Raw genomic sequence first — 14581 nt, 5'->3', positions numbered from 1 at the left:
TCACTACTTTCCCTCCCATCTTAGTATCATCTGCAAACTTTGATGTGTTACACTTGGTCCCCTCCTCCAAATCGTTAATATAGATTGTAAAGAGTTGGGGACCCAGCACTGACACCTGCGGAACACCACTGGTTACTGATTGCCAGTCTGAATATGAACCATTTATCCCAACTCTCTGCCTTCTGTTAGATAGCCAATCCTCTATCCATGCCAGAATATTACCCCCAATCCCGTGATTTTTTATCTTAAGCAATAATCTTTTGTGTGGCACCTTGTCAAATGCCTTTTGGAAGTCTAAATACACCACGTCCACTGGTTCACCTTTATCCACCCTATATGTTACTTCCTCAAAGAACTCCAGCAAATTTGTCAAACATGACTTCCCCTTCATAAAACCATGCTGACTTTGTCTTATTAAATTATGATTATCCAAATGTCCTGTTACTGTCTCCTTAATAATGGACTCCAAAATTTTACCTACCACAGATGTTAGGCTAACCGGTCTATAGTTTCCAGCCTTCTGTCTACTGCCCTTTTTAAATAAGGGTGTTACATTAGCAGTTTTCCAGTCTGCCGGGACCTTTGCTGAGTCCAGGGAGTTTTAGAAGATTATTACCAATGCATCCACAATCCCTACCGCCACTTCCCTCAAAACCCTGGGATGTAAGCCATCAGGTCCAGGTGATTTATCCGCCTTGAGTCCCATTATTTTACCAAGTACTACTTCCTTAGTGATTTTAATCGTATTTAGCTCCTCCCCCCCTATAGCCCCCTGCTTGTCAAGTGTTGGGATATTCTTGGTGTCCTCTACTGTAAAGACTGATACAAAATATTCATTCAGTGTTTTTGCCATCTCCATATTTCCCACCATTAATTTCCCGGTCTCATCCTCTAAGGGACCAACATTTACTTTAGCCACCCTTTTTCTTTTTATATAACTATAAAAACTCTTACTATCTGTCTTTATATTTTTTGCTAATTTACTTTCATAATCTATCTTCCCTTTCTTAATCAATCTTTTTGTTATTTTTTGCTGTCTTTTAAAGTTTTCCCAATCCTCTATCCTCCCACTAGATTTGGCTACCTTATATGCCCTTGTTTTTAGTCGAATACTATCCTTAATTTCTTTACTTAGCCACGGATGGCTGTCTTTTCTTTTACACCCTTTTTTTCTCAGTGGAATATACTTTTTTTGGAATTTGTAAAATAACTCCTTAAATGTACACCACTGATCATGTATCGTCTTATCCTTTAACCTATTTTCCCAAGCTACCCTGTCAGATCTGCCAATCTTTAAAAGGATATCCTCCACACCACTTGAATGGGCCGGCACAGCCAGCTGTTATTGGGAGACATCAATATGGTGGCAGCATGATGTTGAAATGTCTTGATGGAAAGTTGTCTCAAGACCTTCTACAATCAGTGTTGGTGCTACCTTGCTCCAGAGGATGTCTCGAAAAGCAAAACAAAATGGCTAAAAATGATACCACACACCATCCCCTTTTCTAAATTATTCTTCCTCACCTTCTTTATGCTCACATGCAACATTCCATAGAAAACTGTAGTCAAACAACTTACAGCAGGTTTTTTGGTACCGCTGTTTTTGAGCCAGCTGTTTAAGGACATCCATAGTGAATGCCTCCGATTCCTCCCCTTCAGTGTGAAATTATTCACACTCACCCGAACATCATAGTCGAGATCAATCTAGTAACGTCAAGGAACACAGCAAAACACCATTCAGCAAGCTTCGCCATGTTATTTACAATGGTAGATCTACTTTTTCAACCTCATTTTTCCCCACTTTAAGTATCTATCCCCTTTTAAATACCTGAATTAAATCTGCATCAATGGCCTCCTGTGGTCGTGCTTTTCACAATCCAACAACATTTTGCGTTAAGAATTTTCTCCTGGATTAAATTTTCAACAGCTGAGTTCTAATTTTAAATAGATGTCCCTTTATTACAGATCCCCCTATTAGCAAAATGAGTATTGGAACTCATCTATCTTGTCAATTCCCTTTTTAATTTTTACTCAGGATGTGGTCAATGCTAACAAGACCATCTTTAATGCCCATCCCTAGTTGCCTTGAGAAGATGGTGGCGGACCTTCTATTTAAACACCTCGATCAGATCACTCCTCATGTTTTGGGAGGTTTGCTCAGTCTCTGATCAGACCTAAAGTAGTAATTGGAATAGGAAAGGCAAATCCACAGCAGTACTTTCAGTTAAATTGTAACTACAAGGCTAGGATAAACCTGGTAAAAGAGTTCAGAACCATGGTCACAGCAGGAATTATCAATACCTGAAATGGTCACTGGGGAGGGTAGTAGAGGCAAAAAACTAAAAATGAATTAATTTAAGCAGTTTGATATTGTGATAAGGGAATTTTACGTTTCTACTGGAAGGATAAGTTCGATGGGCCAAATGGTCTCACTGCTCAATATTAATGTTAGTGATCCAATCTAAACACTGGGGAACTCAGCCACTCCCTACTGACAGTATTAATGTGATTGGTATCTTTTGGGACTGAGCAGCTGAATCTTCCCCATCTCAAGTTGCAAACAATACATTTCTCCAGCATTTTCTTTCTGGTTTCCATTTCAAATCTGCCATCATCTCACCTCTGGTTTCCTCTTCTCAGACATGGCCTTGCCCTCGGCCTTGCCCTCGGCCTTGCCCTTTTCAGTATCTTCCCTGAGTTTTGCCCAAACCATCCTGAGGTTGGCCACCTTATTTACTCAACTTTTCCCTCCAATTTTTGTGCCCTTCTCGACCCCTCAGTCTTTTCAATGGTTTTGCCCCCCGGGTCGATTATTTCTTCCTTTTTTCTGTCACCTCACGGGGCTAAAATGAAGTCCAATCTGAGTGAAAGACTTTCCTGTCAGCAGCAGTGTTTAGTTTATGTGGCACTAATATCTGAAGCGATCTTTTCTTCTGACTTTCCCTCAGACTAACACGACCTCAGTCTCTTTCTCACTAAAAGTAACCCTGCCAACTCCTGGTTTTTCCTCAGGATATTTTTGTTCCTTTTCTGGTCAGAAATAATTTGTGACCGGATTTTTATTTTGTTGAGCTACAATCCGTCAGCATTTGCCTTAAAAGTGTGAAATGACTGAGAATGTGCTTTCCCCGCCTGCCCTGTGAAAGGCCTGCGCAGCCGCACACCTCCTTCCCCCTCCTGCAGCCTCCCGCTTTCTGCCCGTTGCCCGACAATGCCGCCTCTATTGATAGCCCCCGCCTCCCCCGGGGCGGGGCCGTTAGAAGGGCGACACGTGAGCGGCGCTGTGGCCAATCAGAGCGCTGCGGCTGAGGATTGAGCAGGGCGCGAGCGCCGGCGTGAGGAGACAGTCCGCCTCACGCGCCCAAGGAGGCCGAGCTCGCGCCCTTTGAAACAAGGCCCAAAGACACACTAGTCCCCCATGAGGAGGGCACCCAGGATAGGAGGCTCAATGGCCAAGGCCAAGACAGGCTGCACCCTGTGCACACACACTGCTGGCAGGGGGAGGGCAAACAAACAAACAAACCCCTTTTAGGCTCCCTCAGCTTTTATTTTATTTTTATTTTTTAATTTGAAAACATTTAAAAAGTTTTACTGTCCTCATTCTTCCTCCAAAAATGTATCATCTCACACCTTTCTGTGTTGAATTACATCTGTCACGTGTCCACCCATCCCACGTACCTGTCTATTTCCTCTTGAAGTCTATTACTAGCTGCTTCAGTGGTTACTACACTTTCACGTTCGTGTCATCTGCAAACTTTGAAAATTTGCCCTTTACCCCCAGTCCGAGTCATTAATGTTTATTCAAAGCAGCAGTGGTCTTAGTACGGAACCCTGGGGAACTCCACGGTATACCTCCCCCCAGTCCGAAAGACAGCCTCTCACCACAACTCTCTGTTTTTATATATATATATAAGCTAATTTTGTATCCATGCTGCTATTGCCCCTTTTATCCCATGGGCTTCAATTTTGCTAACAAGCCTACTATGTGGCACTTTATCAAAAACCTTTTGAAAGTCCATATACACAACACCAACTGCACTGCCCTCATCCGCCCTCTCTCTTAACTCAACAAAAAACTCAATCACCTTAGGCAAACATGATTGACCCTGAACAAATCTGTGCTGGTTGTCCTTTATTATTCCAGACTTTTACAAGTGGTTGTTAATTTTCGCTGACTGGTCTGTAATTGTCAGGTTTATCCTTCTACCCTTTTTTGAATAATGGTGCAAAATTTGCTATCCTGCAATCTTCAGCACCACCCCTGTATCCAGTGAGGCTTGGAATATTGTGGCCAGAACCTCCGCAATTTCTACCCTTACTTCCCTCAGCATCCAAGGTTGCATCCCATCTGGACCGGGTGATGATCCACTTTAATTACCACCAGCCTTTCTAGTACCTCCTCGTTATCTATTTTTTATCTCATCCAGTATCCCACCAACCTGCTCGTTTACCATAGCTTTGTCAAAGTCCTCTTCCTTGGTAAACACCGACACAAAGTTCTCATTTACTACCTCAGCCATGCCTTCTGTCTCCACAAATAGATCTCCATTTTGGTCTGTAATTGGTCTCACTGCTCCTCTGACAACCCTTTTACTGTTAATATGCCTACAGAAGACCTTTGGATTCCTCTTTATGTTAGCAGCCAATCTATTCTCATACTGTCTCTTTGCCCCTCTTATTTCCTTTTTAAATTCTCCTCTGTACGTTTTATATTCAGCCTGATTCTCCCTTGTATTATCAAGCTGACATCTGTCATATGCCCCCTTTTTTCTGCTTCATGCTACTCTCCAACTCCTTCACCATCCAGGGAGCTCTGGCTTTGGTTGCCCTCCCTTTCCACCATGTAGGAATGTACCTCGAGTGTACCCGAACCATCTCCTCTTTAAAGGCCGCCCATTGCGCCATTACATTTTACCTGCTAGTCTTTGACTTCAATTTACCCGGGACAGATCCCTCATCAATTCGCTGAAATTAGCCCTCTTTCAGTTAAGTATTTTTATTCTATATTGTTCCATGTCCTTCTCACAGAAATCACAGAAACCCCACAGTGCAGATAGAGGCCATTTCGGCCCATCGAGCCTGCACCGACACATATCCCACCCGATCCCCGTAACCCCATGTATTTAATCCCCCTAACACTAAGGGTCAATTTATCACAGCCAATCAACCTAACCCGCACATCTTCTCCATAACTAATCTAAACCTTACAATACTATGATCCCTATTCCCGAGATGCACCTCCACTGTGACATTCTCCACTTGATCCACTTCATTCCCCAGGACTAGATCCAGCAATGCCTCCTTCCTCATTGTGCAGGAAACATACTGATCAAGAAAATTCTCCTGAACTCTCTTCAAAAATTCCTCCCCCCCCCCCCCACCCTTAACACAATTACTATCCCAGTCTCTATTGAGGTAGATAAAGTCTTGCATTATCACTACTCTATTGTTGTTGCACCTCTCAGTCATGTCTTTCCAATTCTGCTCCTCTATCTCCAACCCACAGGTTGGCCCATAAATACACCAGGCAGTGTAATAGCTCCTCTGTTGTTTCTCAACTCCAACCAAATAGATTCTGTCTTTGACCCCTCAAGGACGTTCTCACTTTCTAGCACTGGAATATTTCCCTTAATCTAAACTGCTACCCTTCCTCCCTTTTTCCCTTCCCTCTCTTTTCTGAATACCTTATACCCAGTAATATTAATCATCCAATCCTCCCCTTTTTGAGCCAGGTCTCCGTTATTGCCACTACATCATATTCCCACGCGGCTATTTGCGCCTGCAGCTCACCAACCTTATGAACCACACTTTGTACATTTACACACTTAGAACTTTTCTAACTAGAACCGTCTCTCCCAGTCCTCTGTGCACCTTGTTTCTACTTTTTAATACTACATCCTGGTGCCCAACCCCCTGGTGAATTAGTTTAAACCCACCCCAACAGCACTTGTTAATGTGCCCTCAAGGATATTGGTCCCAGCTCAGTTCAGGTGCAACCCGTCCGTGTTGAACAGCTCGCTCCTGCCACAGAACTGGTCCCAATGTCCCAGGAATCTGAAGCCCTCTCTCCTGCACCATGTCTCTAGCCACGCATTAACCTTCCATATCTTCCTATTTCTACTCTCACGAGCGCATCCTGGCACTGGGAGTAATCCAGAGATTACCATCTTTGAGGTCCTGCTTTTTAACTTCCTCCCTGGCTCCTTAAATTCTGACTACGGGACCTCAGCCCTCTTTCTCCCTATGTCGTTGGTTCTGACATGGACCACGACTTCTGGCTCTTGCCCTTCCCCAGGAGAATGTTCTGCACCCTCTCCATGATGTCCCTTACCTTAGCAGCAGGCAGGCAACATACCATACGGGTCTCACATCGACGGTAGCAGAACTGCCTGTCCGTCCCCCTGACTGTCGAATCCCCAATTACTACTGCATTCCTACACTTTCCAGTAGCCCTTGTGCAGTCCTTTGGCTCATGGTGCCAGGCTCGGCATTGCACTTCTTTGAGCTGTCGTCACCCTCACCAGTAACCAATGGTGAATATCGGTTTGAGAGCGCCACACTCCCGGAGGATACCTACACTGCCTGCCTCGTCCCACCCTTGTGAGTGGCCACCAACTTGCAATTCTGAATTCCATCTGGCTGAGCAGTATCCGCATCCTAGAAGCTTTGATCCAGGACACACTCAGCCACCTGTATGTCCTGCAGCGAATCCAGCTGCCCCTCAAGCTCAGAAACCCTCAGCGTGAGTTTGAGCAGCTGCAGGCACTTCCTGCAAACATGGGCCTCCGGGACTCATGCAGAGTCCTGAAGTTCCCACATGGCACAGGAATTGCAGGCTACGGGTCACAGCTGTCCCTCCATTCTAATTAAGAACATAAGAACATAAGAAATAGGAGCAGGAGTAGGCCAATCGGCCCCTCGAGCCTGCTCCGCCATTCAATAAGATCATGGCTGATCTGATCCTAACCGCCAATCCACTATCACAGAACCATCTCCTGAATCTAACAGCATTAGACACACGAAAACAGGAGCAGGATCAGGCTACACGGCCCCTGGGCCCGCTCCGCTACCCACAGGGCCATGACCTATCCGAACCTAGACTCATGTCCAAATTCCTGCCCGCTCCCCGTAACCCTTAATTCCCTTTTCTACTAGGAAACTGTCTATTTCTGTTTTAAATTTATGTAATAATGTAGCTTCGACAGCTTTTTGGGGCAGCATATTCCATGGACCTACCACCCTCTGAGTGAAGTAGTTCCTCCTCATCTCAGTTTTGAAAGAGCAGCCCCTTATTCTAAGACTATGCCCCCTAGTTCTAGTTTCACCCATCATCTGGAACATCCTCCCTGCATCCACCCGATCCAACCCCTTCATAATCTTATATGTTTCAATAAGATCGCCTCTCATTCTTCTGAACTCCAATGAGTAGAGTCCCAATCTACTAAACCTCTCCTCATATGACCATCCCCTCATCCCCGGGATTAATCGAGTGAACCTTCTTTGTACTGACTCGAGAGCAAGTATGTCCTTTCTTAAGTATGGACACCAAAACTGTATGCAGTATTCCAGGTGCGCTCTCACCAATACCTTGTACAACTGAAGCAATACCTCCCTATTTTTATATTCTATCCCCCTAGCAATGAAAGCCAACATTCCATTGGCCTTCTTAATCACTTGCTGCACCTGCATACTAACCTTTTGAGTTTCGTGCACCAGGACCCCCAGATCCCTTTGTACTTCAGTACTTTCAAGTTTCTTGCCATTAAGACAATAACTTGCTCTACGATTTTTCCTGCCAAAGTGCATAACCTCACACTTTCCAGTATTGTATTCCATCTGCCAAATCTCTGCCCACTTACTTAGCCTGTCTATGTCGCCTTGCAGGTTTTTTATGTCCTCCTCACTCACTACTTTCCCTCCCATCTTAGTATCATCTGCAAACTTTGACGTGTTACACTCGGTCCCCTCCTCCAAATCGTTAATATAGATTGTAAAGAGTTGGGGACCCAGCACTGACCCCTGCGGAACACCACTGGTTACTGATTGCCAGTCTGAATATGAACCATTTATCCCAACTCTCTGCCTTCTGTTAGATAGCCAATCCTCTATCCATGCCAGAATATTACCCCCAATCCCGTGATTTTTTATCTTAAGCAATAATCTTTTGTGTGGCACCTTGTCAAATGCCTTTTGGAAGTCTAAATACACTACGTCCACTGGTTCACCTTTATCCACCCTATATGTTACTTCCTCAAAGAACTCCAGCAAATTTGTCAAACATGACTTCCCCTTCATAAAACCATGCTGACTTTGTCTTATTAAATTATGATTATCCAAATGTCCTGTTACTGTCTCCTTAATAATGGACTCCAAAATTTTACCTACCACAGATGTTAGGCTAACCGGTCTATAGTTTCCAGCCTTCTGTCTACTGCCCTTTTTAAATAAGGGTGTTACATTAGCAGTTTTCCAGTCTGCCGGGACCTTTGCTGAGTCCAGGGAGTTTTGGAAGATTATTACCAATGCATCCACAATCCCTACCGCCACTTCCCTCAAAACACTGGGATGTAAGCCATCAGGTCCAGGTGATTTATCCGCCTTGAGTCCCATTATTTTACCAAGTACTACTTCCTTAGTGATTTTAATCGTATTTAGCTCCTCCCCCCCTATAGCCCCCTGCTTGTCAAGTGTTGGGATATTCTTGGTGTCTTCTACTGTAAAGACTGATACAAAATATTCATTCAGTGTTTTTGCCATCTCCATATTTCCCACCATTATTTTCCCGGTCTCATCCTCTAAGGGACCAACATTTACTTTAGCCACCCTTTTTCTTTTTATATAACTATAAAAACTCTTACTATCTGTCTTTATATTTTTTGCTAATTTACTTTCATAATGTATCTTCCCTTTCTTAATCAATCTTTTTGTTATTTTTTGCTGTCTTTTAAAGTTTTCCCAATCCTCTATCCTCCCACTAGATTTGGCTACCTTATATGCCCTTGTTTTTAGTCGAATACTATCCTTAATTTCTTTACTTAGCCACGGATGGCTGTCTTTTCTTTTACACCCTTTTTTTCTCAGTGGAATATACTTTTTTTGGAATTTGTAAAATAACTCCTTAAATGTACACCACTGATCATGTATCGTCTTATCCTTTAACCTATTTTCCCAATCCACTTTACTCAATTCCGCTCTCATACCTTCATAGTCTCCTTTATTCAAGCTTAGCACGCTTGTTTGAGATACAGCCTCCTCACCCTCTAACTGAATATGGAATTCAACCATGTTATGGTCACTCATTCCAAGGGGATCCTTTACTAGGACATTTTTAATTAATCCTGTCTCGTTACACAGGACCAGATCTAAGGTTGCTTGCCCCCTGGTTGGTTCAGTTACATACTGCTCAAGAAACCCATCCCGAATACACTCAATGAACTCATCCTCAAGGCAGCCCTGCCCAATTTGATTCGTCCAATTTATATGATAGTTAAAATCCCCCATAATTATAGATGTTCCCTTATTACAAGCCTCAACTATTTCCTGATTGATACTCCGTCCAACCGAGTTGCGACTGTTCGGAGGCCTATATACTACACCCACTAGTGTTTTTTTCCCCTTATTATTCCTTATCTCCACCCAAACTGTTTCATTATCCTGATCCTTTGGCCCAATATCATTTCTCTGTATTACAGTGATTCCTTCCTTTATTAACATAGCCACCCCACCTCCCCTTCCTTCCTGCCTGTCCTTCCTGATTGTTAAATAACCTGGTATGTTTAATTCCCAGGCATTGTCACCCTGCAGCCATGTTTCTGTAATGGCCACAAGATCATACCCATATGTAGCTATTTGTGCCTTTAACTCGTCTATTTTGTTACGAATGCTACGTGCATTCAGATAGAGAACTTTCAAATATGTTTTGTGACACTTAGTTCCTGCTATTGCCCTTTTTATTACTTTACCTTTTACTCCACACCTTCTACCCCTTCCTGACACGCTCTGGTTTTTAATTTCCCCACTGCTACCTAAGTCTATGACCTTCTCTGTTGTCATTTGTATTATTTGCTCTCTGGGAACCTCCCCCCCACTAGTTAGTTTAAAGCCCTCTCTACAGCCCTAGTTATATGATCCGCCAGGACTCTAGTCCCAGCACTGGCCAAGTGAAGCCCGTCCCAACGGAACAGCTCCCTCCTGTCCCAGTACTGGTGCCAGTGTCCCAGGAAGCAAAACCCATTTCTCCCACACCAGTCTTTGAGCCACGCATTTAACTCTCTTATTTTATTTGTCCTAGCCAAATTCGCTCGTGGCTCAGGTAATAATCCAGAGATTATTACCCTTGTGGTTCTGCTTTTTAATTTGGCCCCTAGCTGCTCAAACTCCCTCAGCAGAACCTCCTTCCTTGTCCTATCTATGTCGTTGGTACCAACATGGACCACGACAACTGGATCCTCCCCCTCCCACTCCAAGTTTCTGTCCAGCCCAGAGGAGATGTCCTTAACCCTGGCACCGGGTAGGCAACACAGCCTACGGGACTCTCGCTCCTGGCTGCAGAGAACTCTATCTATCCCCCTAATAATACTATCCCCTACCACTACAACATTTCTATTTACTCCCCCCTCTTGAATGGCCCCCCTCTCCACGGTGCTGTGGCCAGGTTGCTCATCCTCCCTGCAGCCCCTGCTTCCGTCTCCACAGGGAGTAAGAAGCTCGAACCTGTTGGACAAGAGCAACGGCTGCGGCTCCTCCAACACTACCTTCTGAATCCCCGTACCTGCCTCACTCGTGGTCACACCGTCCAGTCCCTGACCATGGGCTACATCTGAATTAATTAACTTCATAGGTGTGACCACCTCCTGAAACACAGAGTCCAGGTACTTCTCCCCCTCCCTGATGTGTCGCAGTATCTGAAGCTCAGACTCCAGCTCATCAACACGGAGCTGGAGATCCTGTAGCAGCAGACACTTGTCACAGATGTAATCACCGTTAGCCTCAATGGGGTCTACCGGCTCCCACATCTCGCAACAGTAACACACCATCTGCTCCATTCTATGTAATTAATTATAATTTTTTTAATTTAATTAGATTAAATCAATCCCTCTAAATTACACCAGTTTAATGGTTAACCAACTGTCTCCCTTACAGCACAGACCCTAGAAAAAAACCGCCGAATTTAAGCTTGTAATAAAAAGAAGAAATACTCACCAACCAATCCAACCAATCACCTACCTGCTTCCTGGTGACGTCACTCTTGGATTATTTTTTACCTCTCCTCTGCTGTTGATTTGGTACGCCTCTGGTCGCTGCCGCTGGTTTTTATGCCGGTTATAGCTCCTCCTCCTGACCTCACTGCTCACTCCTAGGTCCGATGCTGGTCTCGGGCCTCTGGTCGCTGCCGCTGGTTTTTATGCCGGTTATAGCTCCTCCTCCTGACCTCGCTGCTCACTCCTAGGTCCGATGCTGGTCTCGGGCCTCTGGTCGCTGCCGCTGGTTTTTATGCCGGGTTATAGCTCCTCCTCCTGACCTCGCTGCTCACTCCTAGGTCCGATGCTGGTCTCGGGCCTCTGGTCGCTGCCGCTGGTTTCTATGCCGGTTATAGCTCCTCCTCCTGACCTCGCTGCTCACTCCTAGGTCCGATGCTGGTCTCGGGCCTCTGGTCGCTGCCGCTGGTTTTTATGCCGGTTATAGCTCCTCCTCCTGACCTCGCTGCTCACTCCTAGGTCCGATTAGAATCTTAAAATAATCTACTTAGAAACAAGGTGATTTATAGAAGTGCTGTTAACTATGTCTAAACTACACTGCAATTTTTATATTCGCTCCTCATACCAAACTAGACAAAGACTAAATTATTTACCCAAGCTTAACAGGAACCACCGAGTTACAAAATACAAAGAACCTAAATATTGGATACTTAATTTAGAATTCTTGGCTGCACTCATTCTTTTGAGCTGGATGTGAGAAACCGCCTTCCTCCTCTCCACCGGATTTTTACTATCACCTCATTCCCAGCTTCCACTCTGCTTGTGATCCACTCCGATTGTGTTTTACCCAGCTCTGTCTCCCTGACTCTGATTATATTTAATATCATTATATTTGTCATTAATAGGGTTTGATTCAATTTCTTTAGTATTACCTTGTGCTTTTCTGTCCTTTCCCCTATTTCTAAGGACTAAACTCACTCACAGTGTCAGCTGCCAACTCCAGCTCCTGCCCACGGTAACTACAACTGATGAATTGTAACCAGGGGCTAAAACCTGTCTCCAGGTGACATCACAAAGGAGCCAGGAGCCAATCATACAGCAGCCAGCGCAGTCAGTGCAGGCCCCGCCTACTGGCGGTATGACAGGGTCACATGGCCAGGCTCTGCTCCTGGTGCAGTCTCACTGGAATGGAGCACAGGTTGCAGCGTCTGCCCATTAGTGTTACGGCCCTGTCTCCGAACCCAGCTCTCGCCTAACGATGTCCCAGGCAGGGAGCACAGCCTCCCATCATTAGTCTTCACAAATCCTGTCTCCCGACCTCATAATGTGAAATCTTACTATCCAATGCCCGCCCCACCACTCGTCCACCTCTTCCTTCATCGAACCGAAGATCTGGCCAGCTGATTGCAGCAGGATGCGGTAAAGAGATGTTCTGCTGCTAATGGAGGAAAATGTCCCAAGGGCAGGGTTGGTGCATTTAGATAGATGAGTGGGGTACCGCAAGAATTGGTGCTTGGGCCTCAGCTATTCTATATCAATGATTTGGATGAGGGGACTAAATGTAACATTTCTAAATTTGCTGATGATACAAAGCTAGGTGGCAGTGGCAGTTGTGAAGAGGACGTGAAAAGGCTTCAAGGGGATCTCGACAAGCTCAGTGAGTGGGCGAGAACATGGCAGATGGAACATAATGTGGATAAATGTGAAGTTATCCACTTTGGTAAAAAAAACAGAAAGGCAGAGCATTTGCTAAATGGTGAAAGATTGGTGAATGCAGATGCTCAAAGGAACCTGGGTGTCCTTGTACATGAGTCACTGAAAGTGAATGTGCAGGTGCAGCAAACCATTAGGAATGCAAATGCTATGCTGGCCTTCATTACAAGAGGATTTGAGTACAGGAGTAAAGAAGTCTTACTCCAATTATATAGGGTTTTGGTGAGACCACACCTGGAGTACTGTTTACAATTTTGGTCTCCTTACCTAAGGAAGGATATACTTGCCATAGAGGGAGTGCAACAAAGGTTCATGAGATTGATTCCTGGGATGGCGGGACTGTCGTATGAGAAGAGATTGAGTAAACTAGGCCTGTATTCTCTTGGATTCAGAAGAATGAGAGGGAATCTCATTGAAGCATACAAAATTATTACAGGGCTTGATAGGGTGAATGCTGGAAGAATGTTTCCCTTAGCTGGGGAGTCTAGAACCAGGGGCCACAGCCTCAGGATAAAGGGTAGGACATTCAGGACTGAGATGAGAAGAAATTTCTTCACACAGAGGGTGGTGAATCTTTGGAGTTCTCTACCCCAGAGGACAGTGGAGGCTCAGTCATTGGGTATATTCAAAACAGAAATCGACAGATTTCTGACTAGTAAGGGCATCAAGGGATATGGCGATAGGGCCAGTGAATGGAGTTGAGGTAGAAGATCAGCCATGATCCCATTGAATGGCAGAGCAGGTGCGAAGGGCCGAATGGCCGACTCTTGCTCCTATTTTTATGTTCTTATGTTCTTAAGCCTTCGTCTTCCACATCACCTCAAACTCTGCCTTCTCACAAAGGGGTAAAAGAGGAGGGGGTGTGTTGTGTATTTTGAATGTGCATTAGAATTGTCCCACATGGGATACCATAGTGGTGATTTGCAATGCACTGTGGGAAATGTAGTGCACTGAGTGAAGAAGCACATTGTAAATAAAATGGCCGTTAACTAACTCTCTCCACCCCGGAGTCCTTCTTAATTGTTATATAGGTAAGGGTGTAGGGTTTGAAAATCCACAACCACGTTTTATTGGAGCCCTCTAAGGGCAAGGTGACCAAAATTCTGGAGTTAGAACCAGATAGGGGCATTAGGGCGCTTCGAACCCGCCAAACAAGGGAACAGCAGGCTAGGGAAAAAGAGAGAGGACTATAGGAGCCCTTGGGCTCAGGAGTACCCCGCAGATTAGGTATAAACTGTGCGGGTCGTCACCGTATTCTAGTCCTCCTCTATAAGCTGTTGTTCTCTATCTCCTTAGAGGGTGTTTAGTGACACCCGACCTGCAGGCTAACATAAGCTGCAAGGGTATAAAGGAGACAGAGGCCCAAGACATTAACAGGCACTAAAAACCCCTGTAATTGGGCAGAGCAAAACCCCCTACAAGGGTATAAAACCCCTTGAGACACAACAAAACTGGCGACGAGGACGACGGACTTGCGCATCACTTTGCACTGGAATCGGCGATGTTTAAAGTAAGAAGTTCCTGTCTTTTCTTAATGGCGCGCCCGCAGTTTAGTGCTGATGCAATCGCCTCGTAAAGGTGGCGGTTCGTGTGTTACACAAATAAGAAGGGGGAGAGTAACGATACAGTGAAATGAAGTGGCGGAAAAGGACTGTAAAAAAGAAAAAAAT

General features: G+C 44.9%; 1 protein-coding gene across 1 annotated transcript in view; it reads right to left on the bottom strand.

Moving 5' to 3' along the window:
• LOC147123544 (uncharacterized) overlaps positions 1-14581 on the bottom strand; it is a 78944-nt gene that overhangs the window by 1298 nt on the left and 63065 nt on the right. The window contains exon 5 of the mRNA XM_085966351.1: positions 1681-1704. Coding sequence (XP_085822477.1) covers positions 1681-1704 — 24 coding nt within the window. The remainder of the gene's footprint in view (positions 1-1680; positions 1705-14581) is intronic.

Source organism: Somniosus microcephalus, chromosome 2, assembly GCF_052327205.1.
Source record: "Somniosus microcephalus isolate GS21.2 chromosome 2, FLI_Smic_1.0, whole genome shotgun sequence".
In the NCBI taxonomy this organism is placed as follows: Eukaryota; Metazoa; Chordata; class Chondrichthyes; order Squaliformes; family Somniosidae; genus Somniosus; species Somniosus microcephalus.
Note: the sequence above shows the minus strand (reverse complement) of the source record. Positions and strands in the feature narration are given on the sequence as shown.